The sequence below is a fragment of the Amia ocellicauda genome, chromosome 6, assembly GCF_036373705.1.
Source record: "Amia ocellicauda isolate fAmiCal2 chromosome 6, fAmiCal2.hap1, whole genome shotgun sequence".
In the NCBI taxonomy this organism is placed as follows: Eukaryota; Metazoa; Chordata; class Actinopteri; order Amiiformes; family Amiidae; genus Amia; species Amia ocellicauda.
The window spans coordinates 47,194,862-47,212,256 of record NC_089855.1 but is presented as its reverse complement, the minus strand read 5'-3'; the positions used below and the strand labels follow the sequence as shown (position 1 = coordinate 47,212,256).

The 17,395-nt window shown below is 39.9% G+C and overlaps 1 protein-coding gene across 1 annotated transcript; it reads left to right on the top strand.

The window, feature by feature from the left end:
- The first annotated feature begins 1,166 nt into the window (after window positions 1-1,166).
- LOC136751595 (GTPase IMAP family member 7) lies at window positions 1,167-3,989 on the top strand. The gene is made up of 2 exons (XM_066707321.1): window positions 1,167-1,262; window positions 1,757-3,989. Exons 1-2 carry the CDS (start codon window positions 1,235-1,237, stop codon window positions 2,776-2,778), a joined length of 1,050 nt encoding a protein of 349 aa, XP_066563418.1. The 5' UTR covers window positions 1,167-1,234; the 3' UTR covers window positions 2,779-3,989.
- The last annotated feature ends 13,406 nt before the right edge of the window (window positions 3,990-17,395 follow it).

The window sequence follows — 17,395 nt, the reverse complement described above, 5'->3', positions numbered from 1 at the left end:
GTTGAAATAGCATGAATTGTATTGCCTAACTCAGTAGTAATGACCGTCCACGTCTGTTGCTCTCTATGTAATTTTGCGTGTGAAAAAAGGAGTCAATGCAATCTAACCCATAGCAGCCTAATGCGTGGTATTTCTAGCTACTGGGAAGGGTGCTATTCTATTGTGGATGTATTCACATTGAAATTCAGATGTTGATTTGAGCCCCACTACTGTATGGATTAGCCCCGCCGTAGTTTAGACAAAAAAAATACTCTGCCGCCGCCAATGGACTTGGTCCTTGGTACTTGCTACATGCAGTCCTGATTACACTGTACAATGCAGCATCTTTCTGAAAACCTGAGTTGGGTGGTCTGTAACACACTCCTACCACTAATCCTCCAGATCTTTTATTCAAAAGTTTAACCCACAAAGAGTCTGTTTCATTACTAGGATCTAATTTGAGTTCTTCTGCCTCAATGTCATTTCTGACATATAATGCTACCTCACCGGCAGCAGCCAATGAGATCTGAGTTGATTTAAAAAAAAAAAAAAGAAACAGGAAGATGACAAGATTATTTGATTATTTGAAATCATGTAGTGTGACCCTAGCATTAGGTATGGAAGCACTTGTTTAACAGTTAGTTGACCTCCACCTAAATCAAAGTTTGAACCTACCTGTGAAAGTCACACTACTAAGAAGTAAATATTAATAATAAAGTACAAACCTGTATCCTATTTCAGTTTTGATTTATAAGTGGCATTGTTCATTTTGTTGACGATATTGATAACAAAAATGTTCATTAACTTTTTTATTTTAGTTCATGAAGACAAAAAGCTGACTACAATCATCCATGACTACGACTATGACAAACATTTATTTTTTATCATTTGCAAAAAAAAGGTTTTAGTCATTTGCTAGTAGACTAAAACTAATGAAAAGTGCATGACTAAAATTATCTCATAGACTACGACTAAATTCAAAACTGATGACTGAATTAACATTGATAAGTAGTAGAAAGTAGCTTCAGACAATACATTAAACAATGATAGGGTACAGGTGTGTAATTTGTGTTTTGCATCTAGGGCAGTTTTGATGTGGTCTAGGCCTTGATTGGCTGAGTGTGTCAGTGGGCGTGTCTGCAGCTGCCACAGAGTTAGACAGAGACAGAGACACAAAGCAGGAAAAGACACCCACACTGTGGGAAGAGACACAAACAGATCATAGAGGCACACTGAGCTGATCAACACTGCAGAGATGGCTGACACTATCTCACTATTGTCAGGTAAGCGTGTTTTCTTGTCTAAACCAGAGTAGTGGAGTTTATATACATTTCATGCCTGATTTTGGAATCATATCAGTAACGGGACCTCTGACCAAAGGGAAACGTATAGTTTATTAAAATATAATTATCCCAGTATTAAAATGTAAAGCCCGGATAATATGCTCTCCTCCTCTTTATAAAAACTCTAAACATATTATATTGGGAAAATTAATGAATAAGTGTATATAGTGAGGATACTGTGGTTTTAATAAACTGCACCTACATACAATCAAAAGTATTGCCACACTAACATACATATATGTGCGTGTGCACTTTATCAGTATACAAGTCTTTTTTTCTTAATGAGGGGAGACTGAGGTGTGTGGTGACCATGCTCCTCTAACAGTGGAGATCAGGACTGAGATATTATTTTACAACATAGTACTCAGTCAGTACGCTGGTTTAAATTCTGACACCTGCAACTCAGTAACACCAGTTTACATGTTCTTTAACAGCACAGGACACGTCAGCAGAAAATGATGAGATCAGAATTCTGCTGGTGGGGAAGACTGGCGTGGGGAAGAGTGCAACAGGAAACACCATACTGGGGAGAGAGACCTTCAGATCTGAGAGCACCTTCTGCCCAGTGACTAAGAAGTGTGAGAAACACACTGGTGAGGTAGATGGGCGATGTGTTGCTGTGATCGACACTCCAGGCCTGTTTAATCCATCTCTCCTTAACAAGAAGATCATGCATGAGATCCTGTCTTGTATCTCCCTGACCGCTCCGGGGCCCCATGTGTTCCTGGTGGTGATCCAGATAGGAAGATTCACTCAGGAGGAGAGAGATGCAGTAAAACTGATCCAGAAAGCTTTTGGGGATAGAGCCTCCCAATACACAATAGTGCTGTTCACACATGGAGACGAACTAGGAAATAGAGATTTTAAGAGTATTCTCAGGGAATGTGAAGACCTTTTTCACTTTGTCAGTCATTGCAAAGGTGGATGTGTCATTTTTAATAATAAGAAGAATGAAAATCGCTCTCAGGTCAAAGATCTGTTGGAGAAGATAGATGAGATGGTAGAGAAAAATGGAGGAGGCCCGTTCACCAATGACTTATACCCAACAATGGAGGCAGCGATCAGAGAAGAGCAGCAAAAGATCCTGAAGGAGAGAGAGAAGGAGATAGAGGAACAGGAGAGAGCGCTGGAGTTGCTTTATGAAGGTGAAGAACTGGAGAAAAACAGGAAAGAGCTGCACAAGAAAGAGGAGAAAAATGCCAGAGAAAAGGCAGAAAAAAATAATAGTTTTTTAAGTAAATTCTTTATCATCTTAGGTACAGGAGCAGGAGTAGCAGGTGTAGGAGCATCAGTAGCAGCAGGAGTGGAATTAGGAACAGCAGTGGGATTGCTGGGTGGACCAGCAGGAATAGTGGTAGGAGCAGTGGCAGGAGCTGTGGGAGGGTTAGCAGTAGGAATTGCTGTAGCCAATCGTAAAAAAATTAAAGAAGCAGCAGAAAAATGCAAAGTACAGTGAGAGGCAGACAGGGAAGCACAATCACAGATCTCTATGAAAACTTACTGATTTTATTATTTATTTAGATTTGAAAGCAGCATTCACATAGCTAGCTGTGTTTTTCAGTACAGTAGTCTTACAGTAACAACCATGCAGGTTAGAAGAGATTGTCTGTTGTTGAGAGCTCAAGCTCAAAGAAGAGGCATTTGTGAATAAGGAAGCACCGTCCTCACAATGCTACTCATTTTGGAAATGAGTGATGTGTTTTTCTGCTGATTTTTTTCTGATCTGTATGCTTTGCAGGAAACCTTGTTCTTCCATTTATTTTGAATTACTTTCTATCAATCACTAGAGGGGATGTTGAGTAGCTTCCATTAAAAGCAAATCAGTTATTGTCTCTTGACTTTTACTGTTTTGCTAAATGGTATTTTTACATTTAGTTGATTTTGTAACTTATCTGCAGCTATATTGTTTGTCTGTTATTTCTATCAAAGGTACACTCATATTATTTGATTCTCTCGCACATTTCTACAGAATCCACCAAACTGATAATGAATGTGAATTAAATTAAACTTTATTTTTACTTTTGCATACCATGGCATTCATCTGTGTTTCATTGATAATGACGTTTAAATAGTATTTAATTATTGAAAACCCCATCCTTGTTGCATGACCTGTTCTGAAAACAACTAATGACCATTTAACAAGGTATGTCGTTCATTTTTGGTGCCGTTTTTATTACTGAAATTCCATAGGTAATATTTCAGTTGCCACCGAGAGCAGAAACTGGGCACTGTGGTGGCACCAGACATTTGTTGCTGGGGGGGGGAAGAGGTGCCATTTGCAGTTCATGGTGGGGGGCAATCCCTAAAGTCCTGTGAAAGTCCTGATTATAACGTCTTTACATAAACAATAGGAAACCAAAAGGCAACATTCAAGTCAACCATCAAACATTGAACAGTACTGTATCAATATAAGCAGGGGCGACCCTTTTGGGGGCCATAGGCCAGATTTGATTGTTGTGCCCCCACCTCACTGCAAAACATTTTAGTGGTGCCCATCTTTATGGTGGAGAGAATTTTTGTAGGTAAAACTAAGAGAGACACAAACATTTGAATAGTCAATCACAGAACACGTATTGCACTTTAACATACACTGCAATAGATTTAGTAATACACGAGTTGCTAATTGAGCAGCTTTTTTGTGTACTTGTACTTTTTTGAGTATTTTTAAATGTGGTAATATTACTTTTGCTTAAGTATGTTTTGAGTGAATTATTATACTTCGCTACTTTTAAAAACACGTGCGTTACAGAGTAAACATTTTGTAGGCTGTCACGAAAAAATAAAATGTGTCTGACAGACAAACAGACCAATAAATGAAGAAACAAGACATTCACAATGTGTGTGTGATGGTTACGGTTGGTCAACCCCTTCATCACAGTCCTCCAATCCAGCAGCAGCGACCCAATGTAACAGCTAGCGCTCTAAGCGCCAGTATCAGCCAGCAGGGTGAATTGAAAGACGGTCGCGATTGATTTATTTGGCTTCGCCAAACCAACATTAATTCAAGTATCAGAAAAACAAAATGAGAGCAGACAGTAAATAGTTCTGCGTGTGTGCATTTCTTCCGCTAATCCGCTCCTCTGTGTCACTAAAAATTGAATGAAATACCGATAAGGCGTTTCAGCTGTGATCTCCTCAAATGCAATCCGTTATAAACGCTTTCCTCTCCAGCCGCGGAGCCTGCAGTTCATGCGGTATAGATACACTGAATACAATATAGCCGACAGTCTGGGCTGTGTAATCCAACAATTGTCATTGTGAAAGGGTTAGTGTTGAGTCCTGAAACATGATCTATTATTGTCATTATTTATTGTATTAGCTCGTCTGCCTGCCCTGTGACCGGCTCAGTCCTGTGGAATTGAGTCTCGATCTCGGTGCAAAGCCGGCTCTGTGGTCAGTGTTTGATCAGCCCTGTTTGATCATGAATGCTTATTATTTTCTATTATAGGCGCTGTAGCGTTGAAAAGCGCGTTCACTGCATTGATGTACAGCTGTACTAGACACGGAGCCATTTCTAAGCGCTTCCACGTTGCATAATACTGTAGGCTGTCATATTTCAGTGTCATGGTTCATTGTTTTCTAATTGTATATGTGTGCTCAGATCTGTGCATCCCGAGTTATACAATGTATTGTGTAAAGCTTGTTTAATTTTATTTTTTCTTGTTTATGTGCACCTTTTGATACACAGTTGAAGAATCGTGTCTGCCTGTCCTCTGATCGGCTCAGTGAGTTTCTAACGCTCCTTGGAATTCAGTCATGAAACTCCAGAAAAACTGTTGAAGTTCAATAAAGTGCGCTTCATAAGCCCTTACTGTTCATTTACTGTTAATACTGTTATTGTTAATTTCCTTTGCAGTGTGCAAATAATATTTTTTGTCAAGAAAGTTTATTAATTTGGAGACAAGTAAATAAACAAATAAATAAAATCGAAATTTGAACCAAATCGAAAATGTGTGGAATCGTTACACCCCTATTATGAGCAAACACCTGAAGAGCTTCGTAGCAAAACTTGACAATGAAGCCAATTCTACACATAATTCAACTATTGCTATGGATACTCCTAGAGGGCACCTTTTCACATAGTATACACAGTTTCATCTGAAACGAGTTTTATGTCTTGGAATCCCAATGTTAAAAAATTGTGACATTTGACTTTCCTGATTTATATAAAAACTGTAAAATACAGGGGACAGAAGGACAGTCTATATCTCCAAATCCCACACAGGAATCCTAAAATCCTGAATACATTTTCTTTAAAACAACCTCATATAAAACATAAAAGTGGAATAACATGGAATGGCAGCTGATTTATATGGAATGACAGGCCTGGAATGACAATAGAATATGTATATATATATATACACTCACCTAAAGGATTATTAGGAACACCATACTAATACTGTGTTTGACCCCCTTTCGCCTTCAGAACTGCCTTAATTCTACGTGGCATTGATTCAACAAGGTGCTGAAAGCATTCTTTAGAAATGTTGGCCCATATTGATAGGATAGCATCTTGCAGTTGATGGAGATTTGTGGGATGCACATCCAGGGCACGAAGCTCCCGTTCCACCACATCCCAAAGATGCTCTATTGGGTTGAGATCTGGTGACTGTGGGGGCCAGTTTAGTACAGTGAACTCATTGTCATGTTCAAGAAACCAATTTGAAATGATTCGACCTTTGTGACATGGTGCATTATCCTGCTGGAAGTAGCCATCAGAGGATGGGTACATGGTGGTCATAAAGGGATGGACATGGTCCGAAACAATGCTCAGGTAGGCCGTGGCATTTAAACGATGCCCAATTGGCACTAAGGGGCCTAAAGTGTGCCAAGAAAACATCCCCCACACCATTACACCACCACCACCAGCCTGCACAGTGGTAACAAGGCATGATGGATCCATGTTCTCATTCTGTTTACGCCAAATTCTGACTCGAGACTCGAGACTCATCAGACCAGGCAACATTTTTCCTGTCCAACTGTCCAATTTTGGTGAGCTTGTGCAAATTGTAGCCTCTTTTTCCTATTTGTAGTGGAGATGAGTGGTACCCGGTGGGGTCTTCTGCTTTTGTAGCCCATCCGCCTCAAGGTTGTACGTGTTGTGGCTTCACAAATGCTTTGCTGCATACCTCGGTTGTAACGAGTGGTTATTTCAGTCAAAGTTGCTCTTCTATCAGCTTGAATCAGTCGGCCCATTCTCCTCTGACCTCTAGCATCAACAAGGCATTTTCGCCCACAGGACTGCCGCATACTGGATGTTTTTCCCTTTTCACACCATTCTTTGTAAACCCTAGAAATGGTTGTGCGTGAAAATCCCAGTAACTGAGCAGATTGTGAAATACTCAGACCGGCCCGTCTGGCACCAACAACCATGCCACGCTCAAAATTGCTTAAATCACCTTTCTTTCCCATTCAGACATTCAGTTTGGAGTTCAGGAGATTGTCTTGACCAGGACCACACCCCTAAATGCATTGAAGCAACTGCCATGTGATTGGTTGGTTAGATAATTGCATTAATGAGAAATTGAACAGGTGTTCCTAATAATCCTTTAGGTGAGTGTGTATATATATATATATATATATATATATATATATGTAGTTAGGATTACAACACGATGTACAGCACTGAACAGTTCACAACAGACCCACAACAATATACAGAGCATAATGATAATAGGAAAAAAGCGTTATGCATTGCAATTAACCATGAAACGACCATCAGCGACTTACTTTAACTTGAAACCCACAATAAATGGACCAGTTATCTTGCAATTTTAAAATGTGACCATTGCACAACTGCTTGCTGTGGAAATGGGCATGTTTCTGACTATTTTGTGCTTCAGCGTCACATATTTTCTTTTAACTTGTGCAAAAACGTAATGCATCAATTGTCACATTGCAGCAGCTCAACATTTGCTTGGCTTGTTATTTGCTTACATGGTATGTTATGTTGATTTCAAAGCTACTGATTCCGATTGAAAATGAGTTCAATAATAGCTAGCTTGTTGCATGCATTGAGGTCACACACAAGCATCACTCGACACAAGTGAGGTGAAATTATGAATAACGCCTGATACATGCCTCTACCTTATGCCTTCTTGTCCACGTTCATTTTTCTGCACTCTTTTAAAATATGCCATCTCTCTCTCTCTCTCCACCTCCGACTCTCGCATCAGCAGCACTGCTGTAACCCGCTCCTCACCTGCCCCTCCCACACTAGTGCACGTTTTTTTAAATATGAATTATGTCATATTTTTTGGGCCCTTTGATATTCTGTGGCCCTAGTCGGACACCTAGTTCGCCTGTACATCAGGCCAGCCCTTAATATAAGTGAGGGTCAAGCAATAAGAAATGTGATTTCCGACCTCTACAACATATTACAGTAGTCCTGGAGTCCAGTAGAATGGAACGTCCTTCCTGACCCACAACAGCTGTAATGAGCTGACCTGTGCTTGTTTTATTTTCATTTGTCTTTCTTGTTTTAGTTAGTAATTTTACTTTGTTATGTTAGAACCATTCACAGGGTTTGAAAGCTCCTCCTGGAGGTGGATAAGTTTTGTTCTGTTCTTGACGCCACCAATGAAGAAGCCCACGGCTTACTAAGTCCCGACCTATTTTCCTTTGTCCACCTGTGACAATGTTTTTGAAATCTTCTTTGAAGAAACTGGTGGTTTAGGTGAAGTAAAAGAAGATGCACTGGATGTTTTACTTTGAGTTTGACTTCGAGAGTAGAGGGGAGCTGCAGTGCGGTGACAGCAGAGCTCGAGTGAAATCCAGAGTGTGGACATATTCTCAAACCTGCTCAAATCACTAGTCTTTAGGTGTTATGACTGTTTCATCATAGTTTTATATTTCTACTATTGTATCTTGTTATAGTGTTAAAATGTATTTTCATATAATTGTGTTTTGTTTCTGCAAAGTTAATACTTTTTTATATACATTAATTTATGCACAAACATACAAATATTGTTTTGAAATAATACAATTGTTTATTGCTTGTTTTCATGTTATTGATTGTTAGCACAGTGTATTTTTATTTTTGCAATTTTTTTGTCATAAAAAAAGTGCAATTTTATTATTTTACGAATTTTATTTATTTTCCCTGTATATAATGTTTCATAGGGTTTCAGGGTTCACATTTTACACTCATAACATTTTGTTCAGACTTGAATAAAGTGCATTTTAAAAAGGTCATAAACTTTGTTTAAACCTCCACCCATCCCCCCATCCCCCCTCAGAGTGTCCTCTTTAAAGTTCGGATATTGTAACCCTAACTTGGACCTATACATCAGCAAATTTCTTCACAAAACCCACCACAGACACACATTGTGGTAATTGCAAAACATCTGAGCTCTCATGGTACACAGTGACTCAGAGAAACAGTGTGGTGAGGTGAAAGGGAGACATAAGAAAACTGAAGTTCCTGTAAATATGTGAAATATAGATCACAGTGTACAGGTATACTGGGTACAGCAAGACAGAACTGATACAAAGACGTGATAAACATGTCAGCTCTTATGAGATGAACCCCTGGCCAACACCACCTTCCATAGTGACCACCCCCCACTCACCAGATCCAATGACAGCTGCCTATTACTTAGTATACAAAGTGACAATGGAGCCTCACCTCCTCTCACACACTCCAGGGTAGCAACTGATTCTCCTCATCCGCATCTCTCTCGGTGGTGATTAACTCACCCCTCCAAACAGCATGATAGACAAGCCGTCTCCTCACTCATCTTTATCAATAGCTTTTGATCTGGTATTAATACAAGGCTGGTAGGCAAGCTCTCCTCACCAAACATTTGGTATGCTATTGTTACCAGAGACCCCCTGCCATCAGCCAACTGTGTCCCCTGTGAATCAGCACAACACTCAAGGAAGAGAACTGACAATTTCAGACAATTTTGCGGTGTTGCTGTGACCAACACCCAGAGCGCTCTAACCCACTCACCCTGATCCCACTGATCTTACTAATATCCCTCACAGCAGCAAACACACTCACTTAAACTGTAACTATTTACACCAACTCTGCATAAAATTAACTCAAAAAGTCCTAAAGTGATGCATTATATATTACATTTCCCATGCATCTCCCCTGATACTGAATTGACTTTGTGCCAATACTGCAGTCAGTTACCTCTCCATTTGTGGTTTCAGTGTGTGTACGTGCTCTCAGTGGAGTGCAAAACAGTATAGAAAATAACTCTGAAAGCACAGAGGAAGTGAAAAAAAGAACATAGCTTGTGGGTAGCCTTGCAATATTACTTGACATACGGTCAGTGTCATTCTGAAAGAAAAATTGAAGAATTTATGTGAAGGGGTTAAAGCTGGCCTCAAGGCCTAGGACTGGTCTCAAGGACCGAAGACTGTGACTATACCAACCCTGTTATACTATGGAGGCCTGGGAACCTATCTCCACCACATCCCCACAGGAGGTTCAGATCTTGGGACGCTCAACACAGACACAGGTTTAAAAACAGTATTTTAGTCAGTTTCTACATTTATCATGGCCTATGTACATACGCACACAATACACATAAGCACAGACATCACAAGCATCTCATCCCAACACAGGCTACTTCATTATTCAGGAGGAAGAGTCAAAGGGGAAGGGAGTCTAGCAGGTCACAAAGTCTGCTATTCCCAAGGGCTCAACCCTAATCTATTAGACAGTTAAAATTGCCTTTAATTATCTGGCGAGGCTCCTCATCCACCCCACAACCTCTCCTCACAGATGTTCCCCAAGGCTCCGTCCTGGGCCCGCTCCTGTTCTCTCTCTACACTCGCTCCCTGGGCCCCCTCATCGCTTCCCACAGCTTCTGCTACCACTTCTACGCTGATGATGCTCAGATCTTCCTGTCTTTTCCCTCTTCTGACCCTCTCATCCCCTCACGCATCTCTTCCTGCTTGTCTGCCATTTCTGCCTCCTATTTTTAATTCCTCCTTGCTCCCTTTCCCGTAGCCCTCGTCTGTAACCCTACATCTTCACAGCACTTAGCTTTACCGTCCAGGATGTAGGAAGTCTCTTACTGTACTTGTGTAAATTGTAATTGGAATTTGTAAAATGTATTTTGAATTGCTGTATTTTAGCTAAGTTGAATTTGTAATGATTGATGCCTTGTACTTAACTGTATTTTTGCGCTTTGTTTGCATTCATGTTGTAAGTCGCCTCGGATAAGGGCGTCTGCCAAGAAATAATAATAATAATAATAATATTAATAATAATAATAATAATAATGCATTTCCCAAATTTCAACATTTGTACCGAAATAGTCAAATCTATCACGTGTATTTCAGTACACTGTGCATGTTTCAACACAGTTGTACTTCTCTGTATTTTCGCACTTATGTTGTAAGTCGCCCTGGATAAGGGCGTCTGCCAAGAAAAAAAATAAATAAATAATAATAATAATAATAATCTGGGCAATAAAATACTAATACCAAAGACTAAAAGCTATAAAAATAAACTAAAATCCTATGCTAAAATCCAAAAATTAAGCCCTAAAATCCATGCACAAAATAGCAGATCTGTTTAGCCAACAATGATAAAAAGAGAAAATAAATAGTCTCGATTCACAATCCAGGGATAGAAAAGTGAAGATCCCGTGCTGGCCTATAGAGGCTCCCATCCCGGGCTGAGAGGCGCAGATGCACTCTTCTTCAGCCCTGCAAGGTAAGTTACCGAATGGACTTAAATCAGATCAAGCCTCAGTGTAATTGGTTTCTGTTCTCATTGCAGAATTGTTAGTGGTTGATAGCAGCACCAGGTAAAGTCGAGCCAGCAGCAAAAGTTTGCCACTCAGCAGTTCAATGCTGGAGCCCTCTTGAACACACAGAAACTTTTAACTTCCACCCAGCTGGCACCCTCACAGCCGGCGTATCCATAATGTGGACCTGTGGACCTGTGGACCTGTGGACCTGTGGACCTGTGGACCTGTGGACCTGTGGACCTGTGGACCTGTGGACCTGTGGACCTGTGGACCTGTGGACCTGTGGACCTGTGGATGCTACTGCTCTACCGCTCGGTTGCTTTCTCTCTGACCCTTTTCTATCTCACCAGGGCAGCTTATATGTGGGAAGTCTGTGCCGAGTGCAAACAGGTGAGGTGGCTGTAATTGAAGGGTGGGGTGCCGTTCAGTGAAACAGGTGTGCTGCATTGGCACTCAGTGTCCCGTGCAATCAACAACATATAGGTGAACGTGAAGTGAAATCAATCAACCAATCAGTGAGAATCAAGTAATAAATATGAATAATTAAAGAAAAAACAATCAATAAGAAAACACATAAAAAAATAATAGAAGTGAAATATAAAGAGACACAGAACCCCTGACACCATCTGTGACACTTTTACCCTGGGAGTCCTAGTATCTGAGTGAGAGCAGATTGGAAAGGGCCTCTGGTTGGGTGAAGGGAAGGACACTGGTTTAGTTCAGGCAGGTATGCAAAATATAATAGAAACACATGTGAAGAATTAAACAATAAGTGAAAAAGTAAACTGGATAATAACCAATGAATGATTGAAACAAGCAAATAAGTGTAAACAACTACACAATAATAATGAAACCAATTTAGTGAAAACCACAAAATAAAAAATAAAAATGAGCTCAACAAGCACCTCCCGTGACAACCCCCCCAACTACATCGGTGGTAGTCCCAAATACCAGGCAAAGTTTTTGTTCTCCCACTCATTCTCTGTATCGTTGTGGTTTCAACCCCATGGTCTGCCTTTGTGACCGCTGTAATGGCTCACTGACCAATAAGGGATTTGGTATTACTCCATCCCCTGAGACCACAGCCGGCTCATGTCTTGACCTGGGGACCACCCGCATGTGGAGGTAATTCCACCCCATCTGTCCACCTGGAGCGTGATGCTCTTCCTCAATTGCTGATGCAGCCTGAGGCAATGGGACATGGCAACATGTAAATTACGATGGTGTATTGTATGCTCTGGGGCATCTCTCCCTTTAGGCCATATCCTATATGTAATAGTTACCGGTCTCACACATACACAGCAGATAACCTGGCAAACATAAATAAGAAAGGAAAGCTGACTCTGTTTACTGTTGACTCTGTTCGGTTTCCATTTTATTCTGACTTTAACTCTTTACTATCTTTCTTACAGTAATTTGTACTGAATTTACATTGTGTTACACATTTGAATGAATTTGAACTAAAATTCCACATCAGGCAAGTTGGCTGTCGCCATCTGAGACTGAGCGCAATTTGCCGGTGTGTAATAATTCAACTAACGTGTGTCCTGTGTGCAGAATCAACTGTGTGTTCATTACAATCGGCTCACATGCCTGCACTGCCCAAGAGGCGCAGTCTACTGCTGCCATACAGCGATGCATGCCTGCTGCTACTGTAGGTTGTTTTGTGGAGTAATAGGCGACGGGATGTTGCCTATCCCCATGTTCCTGTGTCAGAACTGCTGTATAATAGATTCCAGCCTGGGAACAGTAGAGGTGAAATGGTTTACAATGATCTGGTAACCCGAGGGCGGGGGCATTGCTGAGAGCCTGTTTTATTACACGATAGGCCATTTCCTGTTCATGTCCCCAGTCTATGGGGTCCAAGGGAGCCTGTATCGGACCTGTGGCTTGTGTGACATTAGTGATGAAAATGCGACAATAATTAAGGAGCTCCATAACTTTCCGCACAGCCCTAACATTATGTGGTTTTGGCATATTTAGAATGGCTTCTCGCCTATTATGTGTCATAGATTTTTGTCCTTGTGAAATGTTCTCTAAGGATATCTATGTCTAATATTGTCCCCTCTGCAGGGGCGGATCTACAGGGGGGCAAAACACCGTCTGCCCCCTAACAGTGCGGTTATGTGGAGGCGGGGATCTTCCTCTGTACCGACTTCGGGAGCCGAAGCAACCTATTTCTTATTTAATTTCTCTGTCAGATCTCGGAGAAATGACTGAAGAAATAACATACTAGGGTAGAGTTTGGGATGTCTACGCCTTTTGTAACCTTGGGTCTTGAGATGACAATTGAGGTGATGTGACCGGGCCCCTTTAGAGCGGAATGTGGCAAGAGATACCGATCTGTAGAAGAGGTGGGGCTGTGGGTAATTTAAGTGGAACAAGTCATTTTCCCCAAACAGATTGTATTAGGAACTTCCAAAGACCCAGATCTCAACCGGCCAAGTATAAAATGTTAAAGATACAAATATTAAGTTTTAAATGTATATGTGTATGTATATGTGTATATTCACACCACCATGTGATGTAAATGAAATGTAAAGTTACTAAGATAACTTAAGAAATATTTAAATATAGAAGAACCATAGAATATATATATGTTATATAAGAAGCATAGAATATATATGTAGAAACTGGGAAATTTCTATGAAACTCAATAAAAGCAGCATTTGTAATAATATTAGTAACAAAACATCAAATTACTTTAAATAAATATCTAATATAATCCAGATTAAGTAAATACACTCAATACGATCAAAGCACAAACCTATGTGTGTATGTATATTAGCTTGGGGGTGCAGTCTGAAGACCTTAATGGTCTTGGTTGTAGTGAAAATAAGAAGTTTGAACAGCCTTCAGTACAACTAACTAGTAACATTCTTACAGAGATAAAGAATGAAAACACAATTTTAATAAATTTCCCCCTGACAGTAAGTAAATGAAATTAAACCATACCTATTTAACTTAAGAAATACAGTATATAATTGACATTTAAATGAGCACAACTGTCTTTGTTAATTAGATATCTCTCCAAGGTCAAACAAAAGCCTTATAGTAGTAACTTTCTTACAGAAATAAATAATGAACCCTATGATAATAAAATTAAAAAATACTAAAGTAACTTTAGACATGTTACATATGTATACATAATTAAGTATATGTCTATTAAATCAGTAGATCTATACTTTTTAGTTAAATAATCTCCAGGCTCAGCATCTCAGGGAGTGAGACCGAAGCAGCACGTCCTGCTCTCAGCACCGCGGTGGGGGTTTGCAGGAGCGGCACGGATCCATCAACAACACAAAACAGACCCCTAATGACTGAGAATTTATCACCAGAAATCCTGTACAAAGCCAGCGGTCAGGCACTTCTACCCTGTCTGAGTAACGTGATTCAGTAACATCTCTCAATGATATTCTGTATAAATTCTATGTAGTTCTTATCTGGGTGTCTGACTTTAAGTCTTCCTTTTTATAGTTTTACACCATTTTTGCAAATAAGTGACTCTGGAAATGCAAGTATGAAAAACACTTCTGATTGTCCATTTCTTCAAAAGACCCTTTTTGAACCTTCAAATAAAGAGTTCAAAATGTCCATGTTAATCATGTGCAGTAAACAGAAACAGGGTTGATATTGTACAGATATGTAAGACACCAGATGTATTTCACTTCAAATGTTTAGTTTTGCAAACTGCTTTATAAGACTCATTGTCTGTATCTAAGTAATGTACAACTGTGTTGAAACATGCACAGTGTACTGAAATACACGTGATAGATTTGACTATTTCGGTACAAATGTTGAAATTTGGGAAATGCTTTATTATTATTATTATTATTATTATTATTATTATTATTATTATTATTATTATTATTATTATTATTATTTCTTGGCGACTTCCAGGGCGACTTACAACATGAATGCAAACAAAGCGCAAAAATACAGTTAAGTACAAGGCATCAATCATTACAAATTCAACTTAGCTAAAATACAGCAATTCAAAATACATTTTACAAATTCCAATTACAATTTACACAAGTACAGTAAGAGACTTCCTACATCCTGGATGGTGAAAGCTAAGTGCTGTCAAGATGTAGGGTTACAGACGAGGGCTACGGGAAAGGGAGCAAAGAGGAAAACAATCAAGAACGCGAGGAGCATAATAAGCTGAAGTGCTATCTTCAGCTATCTTCAGGAAAGCGGCCCGTACATTCACAGCCCCTCTCTGATCTGAACCCCCTGACACAGATCCTCCAGAGCAGACCGGACAGCACAATGTCACATTACAGCCGTGCCAATGCAGTCCGTCTAGTTAGTTAGATAGTTGTATGAATTCTCAGCATTGACGCTGTTAAGGCTGTACAGAAACACGTGAGAACTGTAAGGTCTTGATGTTTTTATTTTTCCTTACTAAGGTATTATCATTTCCAGACAGGATCAGTAAACTAAAGGAAAATAAAATGAAATGTTTGTGCTTTAAAAGATTAATCTCATTAATCTTCAAAAGGTTCATTTTAACAAAGATCAAGATAACAAATACTCAGGGGAATCTGCTTTAGATTAGTATGTAATTTCAAATAACTAGACCAAATACCTCAAACACATCAGAAATAACTGTTTACAAAGACTTTCTGTCTTTATTGACATTAGTCGGCTAAAAAAGATTTTCAAAGTAAGATAAAAGAAACAAAAACAACATTTCACTAATTTGTGACAATAAAGAAAACTAAGTTGAGGCCCTAAAACAGAGACCTAATAAATGCTTAGAGTGAAGGACCCCTAGCCAGGTTTTCTCTCAACGAGTCAAACCATCCTGATTGTTCACCATGTTCAAAGGTGTCTACGAGAGAACCTGTGAGAAGAAAACCCGGGCTAGGGGTCCTTCGCTCTGCGATTTGAAGCTTGAACGGATCTGGGAGTTGACTGGTGGTGCAAGACGGGGTTATCGCTTTAAAAGGGACAAGGGATATATCGGTGTGGAGCTTTATGGACTAGGAGATGATGATGATATGTCTACACCTTTTTTACCCAGAATTGAATACCCTTACGAGGATTGGCAGCATGTGGTTGAGTGGAGAGACAGCAGCTATATGGATAAGACTCTAGAAGCGCTGAAATACAGGAAAAGAGACCCTGATATCCCGCCTAAGGCTATGAAATTTGAAAGTCATGACTGGGACAGCACGCTACTCCAGAGGTTTGGAAGAGCTGTGATGAGTCTAACTATGTCCGATGACAACCTAATTGTGTTCAAGAGGGCCCGGATTACACAACCTATCACCTGTTATAGAGGAGGGGAGCCTGTGTTTCAAGAGATGGAGGAGGAAGTAACACAGGTTACCATCATTGATTTTGATGGAACAGATTGGCCGGTGTTGAAAGAGATCATAAGTGAAATTAATAAGGGTTTTGAGGCCTTGAAGAAATGCGTGGAGCTGGAATCTGTTAAAAAGAGACTGTGCTTCCGTCGTGAAGGCCGGCGGAGATGTGAAGGCGGTTGGCGGCGTGTGGACGTGTACGGACAGAAGACAAACAAAATGTCTTCTCCAAAAACCGAGGAGGCCGCCAGGGCCCGCGAACCTCTTCCCTCCCCGGCTCGCCCCGGGCCTACGCTCCGGGCTTTATTGCACCTGCGGAACCCCGAAGCCTCATCCCCTGTTATAAAATACAAATGACACGTTTTGTTTAGTTAATAAACATGTTAATGGTTTTATCCTGTGAAATAGGGTGTATTTAATAATGTTTTTGCGTGGACGTTGCGCTGGGTTAAAATCCAGAAAGCATCGGAATGCATTGTACAGGGTTATTCGTTTTCAGAACTTGTTTATAGTTTTAATTTGTCTTTTAAAATATCGTTACACTCAACATCCATAAAATAAAATTACGTGTATAGTCATGATTACAATAAACAAAAAAGCACCCCTACTACCTAGGTCCTTGGTCTGTGCAACCAACCAGAGGAGCTCTTAGAGGCGCCTGCTCTGCCCCTGCAGGGGTTTTGATAAGCGGCTCCACCCTGGGCTGGGGCTCCTAGCCTGTGACTGATGCTTATTATGCTTATATTGCTTATATCGATTACTTATTATCACTGTGTTCACAGCTCTCTCATATCAAACCCCTGATCTGATATGAATGTGCAGTTCTTTTCAGGATGCTCATCCAGAAAGAAAACTGTAAAGATAACAAATTAATAAATAGTACTGTTTTATTTGATTTAGTATTTTACATTTCAAAAGAATAAAAACATTCAAAATTTTAATACTTATGATTACAATTTTTTAAATCAATTTCTAAAATCACTTACAATTTTTAAAATCTTAAAGTGATTAATACATAATCTCAACTAAACATGTGCATAAATCA